Here is a 5000-nt window from a genome sequence, read left to right as displayed (position 1 = left end):
GTCTCACGATCGGTTCTATGTAATTTCAGAAGAGTGTAAAAAATCTAACAAGAAGCAGAATATGACAGACTTCTTTTTCCCAAAAGCTTTGAATTTTTCGATGGATTCTATCATAGTGGAGGGGATATTTATTTCATCATAAGTTGCACAGCAAGCTTCAGAAGACTGAGCTCTGCAAGCATTATTCAAATTTTTTATGAAATCTTGAGTTATATTTTCGAGTCATGGCAACCTATTCTTAGCAGCAAACATCTCTGCAGATGAATAAGAGGTGTGATACAGCTTCATGGACCAATCTTATGCCACGGATACCTTTTGTCATATTGCTTTCCTTGCAACATCGCTGAAGCAGTGCCATCTGCACAGACATCGGACGCAGTCAAAATGTGGTGGAGACATCCATCACTAAACAGTTTACCAATGTTGGCTATAAAGGACATAGTAAGATGCATTCCACCAAGCCTCATAGTCACCCTTCCTGACAAAGGATCAGGTTCTGCCCAGAGGATTTGCTGAGCTTTACTACAGAGAGTATCTGCTGTTACATTGATGTGTTTTTGCCCCAGTGCACTGGACAATGAAACTATTTTAAGAATGGTTGTATAAATAAAGGAATAATCAGAAGGTGGTCCATTACAGAATGGTAGATACCTTATTCTTGCCTCTGAGAGTTTTGTTTTTGTGACAAGAGAATTGAATCCTCTTCATGCTGGAATGTTTGGATTATCAATTGCGCTATACCTTGCTAACAACCAAATCAAATCTTTCATACCATCATGTGAATCCCTGTTTTTGGTTCTAATATGCTTGGGTCTCACTTTGCACATGGTTCTGGCTTCCTGTGAGGCTTACTGTAAAGTTGAATACCTTCCTCGACACTAGCATCGGTACTGAGAGATATCCTGCTTGGTTTTGATATTGTTGCTTGAGATTCTGTTGATGGTGATCTTTGATAAACTATTAGTATTTTTTCCATCTATAATCTCTTCATTCCTGTCAAAATTATCAATTGCTACATCAAGTGTAGTGTAAAAATGTTTTGGTCAAATGGAGAAAGGTCCTTTGGAGCGAATATTCCTTCCTGAGAGGAGAGCTGATCTTCTGCAACTGAAGTGAGGAATCTACAAACATCATCATAACTAATGGAGTGTCCGCAACTATGCAGATCATCAATAATCTCTTTACTTCAATGCTCATGATGCATCCTAATACCTAGTGAGAAAGTGATAGGCCTTGCAATCTTACATCCAAAGAAAATCAAGTTATGGCATATTCCAAGGATTTTAAGGTGAATGTTACTCAAATCACTTTCTGCATTGTCAGTAATTGCCTCATCGAAACCTCTCTTTGATGAACATCAAACTATGAAATCATAGAGGCATTTGGAACCAAGGCTTTAGACTCAGTAATATTTACTTTTCCACTTGGGGTGTACCCTTGTGACTGGAATGTGATTCTGGAGATTATTTTGCGAATAATATCAGCAGCCTATTGCAGGATAAGTGTATCATCATTAAAATCCTCACCTGACAATTTTACTTCACATTCGCAAAATTCATCCACACTCATTTGCAACTGGACAACCTTTTGTAAGACTTCACCAATACTAACAACCCCAGAGCAAACAAGGTCTGATTTCCCAGGTTGTGAAATGAATGAAAGTTTCTCACCAAAATAATTAACCAATTTAACTTTTAGATTTCTGACCGAATAAATATTACTGATCCCAAGCTCTTTAACAAAGTTAGATCGTTGCTCATTAAGAGAGGAAAGTGTTGTGATTGTATGTGTAGTGGACAGACCAGTTAATTTAATTTCCTCACACAGACGACTGAATGCTGGATCCTCATCAAATTTTTCTTGTATGGCAACTTTTTTCCCTTAGCTGTCTTGATATTCTCAATAATAAAATGAGAATAACAAGATTGGTGATACTTTGCATCCATTGCAAAAAGGTCAGGGTATGCAAGCACTGGGATTTTGATTTCATCGTCATCTCTTTCAATTGCTGCATTTAGCACACGGTTGATATTGGTGTGAGTTTTTCTTTCCACTTAAATGACTCTCCACAGATAAAGCAATCAGATCTCACATTGAATTATGAAGTATCTAACCTCCTGAGTCGTGAAAGACAAGATGGTCTCTCTGTTTGCTTATCAGTTTCAGTTGGGCTTCTTTTTGCATAAAGTATGTTTCTTTTTGTTGTATAATTAGCTCTACGCTTTTTGGGAAACCTGATCTTAATCACTTCTTTTAGAATGTCATCCCAAATAGGTGAAAGTCTACTAAACACTTCATCTTGACGAAGTTGTGCTGCATGAAAAATAATTTCAAGCCCTTGTTTGGTAGAATTCGCAACAATTGGATATCAGGGCGTGATTTCATAAGAGAAGTATTACAAAATATACAGCAGTTTTCACAGCTACTCTTTTTCTTTTTGGCAGATGGTTCCTTTAAGGGTCCATTACAGAAATCTGCAAAAGACGAAAAATTCTTTGGCAAAAAAGTTTAAATAAATGGTTTGGTAAAAAAAAAAAAAAATAATAATAACTAATGAGTACGCACACTCCTTTGCGGAGGCTAAAAAATTATGGTATGGATTGAAAATCATTCTGATTCTTAAAGGTCGTGAAAATATCCTATAATATGTCTGCAATAACCAATAGCTACTCAACAATGCATATTCTTTAGTATTTGGAGCAAAAAAAAAAAAAAAAAAAAAAAAAACAGGAATACAAAAAAAATTGTATTTTCAATTTTTCATAAGGTAGTCCAAAAAACAAATAGGTCAATTTGCCTTAGCAAAAGTGAATTTCACGAGTACAACCTCGAAATTCTTACATTAGAGACCCTAAATAAGAAATTAAACTATATTTTGCTTTGTTCTAAAGTAGTGCAAGGTATCTTAATTTTTCAGCCTCTTTTTGGTCCTCTGCCACTGCACTATATAGTCATGATTGATTTGACATAATTCAGACGAAATGGACTGACAGATTCCTTGAATACACTTATTATTTAGATGCTCAACTACTAACCAACCAACACTTAATTACTCAGAGAATACACTCTTTCATTCGCAAAATGTCACTTTGAATAAGGACAGAAAGCGTTCGCTACCGGTTGCTCCACAAAAGAACCTAATTAGGAAGAAGTAAGTTGGGAAAATGGGTTTAAAGGCGGAAGAGATGTAGACAGGTAATCCTTTAACATAGCTACGAAAAAGACTGGCTATTTACTGATGTGTTCTAATACTGTCTACTGGAACAAATGACGTTGGACAGGCTATCAAACCTCAGCTAAACTAAAATAAATTTACTCCAAAACACTATATTGGCTCTCCTAACAAGGTGACGTATGGGCTTGTATACTTAGGAATTTGGAAAAGGCAACAGATAACTATTTTCTTATAAAAGTTATTATATCCTAAAATGTCAACATTTTCCGAACATATGAAAATCGCAAAACATGAAAATTATTTTATACTGAGAACTTAATTGAAAGCTTCCTGAGATCAGTGAGAGTATAAGAAATCGACGATACATCCAAAATGGCTCAACCTTTATTAGCAACCAAGAACTAACCAATGATGGTTAAACGAACGTAAATCATCCATTTCACAAACTCAGTTGGATAGCCCCGTTCTCATCAGTAACATACGACAAACCAGAGAATTTGACGAGCCAATTAGCACAGCCACTGAGTAAGAAGATAAGAAATCAATGAGATCTAAACAATTACGACAGAAGAAATTTTGAAGCTTTCGTGAATTTGATGACCCGATTGGAACTGCAGACATATTGTCCTGGTTTTTGGGCACAGATCACCAAGTACTTAACACAGCCCTTCGACACTAATGAATGATACTGAGGGAGGAAAATCTTAAAAGATGAAAATGTGAACAATTGCAAAATATAAACTTTTAAAAATACGCACGGAGCAATAAAGATAATGGTTTGTAGATTTAGAACGAAAGCATCCAAAAGAACGCCCTGTTCTGGTAGGATACATATAGTTAGGAGGATCAGACTACATAAAATTAACTTTATTGATGACTATATATCTAAAAGTTTATATTTCGTATTTGTTCATATTTTCTTCTTTAAGATTTTTCTTCCTCTGTTTCGATCATTAGTGTGTCCAAAAGTCCAACCATATCTTCAGTTAAAATCGAGTCATCAAATTCATGAAAACTAAAAATAACAACAAAACTCTGGTCAGATCTCTTTGGTTTCTTTTCTTATTACTCAGTGTGGGGGTATGGGTGGCTGCGCTACTTGGCTCGTTCAAATCTCCGATTTGCAGATCTTAATTGATAATGAGAACGAAAGACAACCAACTGAATTTGTGAAATGGATATTTCACGATCGTTTAATGAACGATGATTAATTCTTGGTTATTCACAAAAGCCTTTACCTTTTATTAGGTAAAAGAATAAAAAGAAGAAAGAAAGCAAATAAGAGGTTCTAAAGTTTTCTATGTTACCTGAGACTGTCTACAAACAACATCAAAAATGTTCTCATCCAAGAATTTTGAAGGATCTGACAGAGCAATTTCCTCTATTTCTTCATGATACAGACTTATGGTTTCAATTCCTTTCGGTACTGGTTGAAAAAGATGTAGTCAAATTGATCTCTAGTCAAAAGAAAAAATTATTTAAATGAGAGATCACATTTTCACAAGGTTTGTTTCGAAAGCTATTCCTCTTTTCAAAATAAAGCTATTTTTCTGTTATTCAATAAAAACGTCATAAAAGAAGTTGGAACCAAAATACAACGTACCTGAGTTTTTCCCAGGCAGGCTACTGAAACCCAACATACCAGAGAATTTCACCCAACTACCCGACAAATCAGGGATGCAGTCGGCACTATTTCTTTCTAATTACCACTTCACCGTGATATATGATGGGAATATTTAAAACATGAGGACGTGCTTCATAAAAATCAATCTCTGACTCACACCGGCAACAAACTTCGGTCTCACGAGTGGCTGGTCAGGGCAGT

General features: G+C 35.6%; 1 protein-coding gene across 1 annotated transcript in view; it reads right to left on the bottom strand.

Moving 5' to 3' along the window:
- The window catches only part of LOC135211378 (neural-cadherin-like), a 480177-nt gene extending 479710 nt beyond the window's left edge, over positions 1 to 467 (bottom strand). The window contains exons 1-2 of the mRNA XM_064244691.1: positions 313 to 467; positions 1 to 15 (exon numbers count right to left, since the gene is read on the bottom strand). The exon at positions 1 to 15 is cut by the window's left edge and continues 166 nt beyond it. Of these exons, the coding sequence (XP_064100761.1) occupies positions 1 to 15; positions 313 to 467 (170 nt within the window). The remainder of the gene's footprint in view (positions 16 to 312) is intronic.
- Positions 468 to 5000: the final 4533 nt, after the last annotated feature.

Source organism: Macrobrachium nipponense, chromosome 4 (assembly GCF_015104395.2).
Source record: "Macrobrachium nipponense isolate FS-2020 chromosome 4, ASM1510439v2, whole genome shotgun sequence".
Lineage (NCBI taxonomy): Eukaryota > Metazoa > Arthropoda > Malacostraca > Decapoda > Palaemonidae > Macrobrachium > Macrobrachium nipponense.
This window is presented reverse-complemented; position numbering and strand designations above follow the sequence as displayed.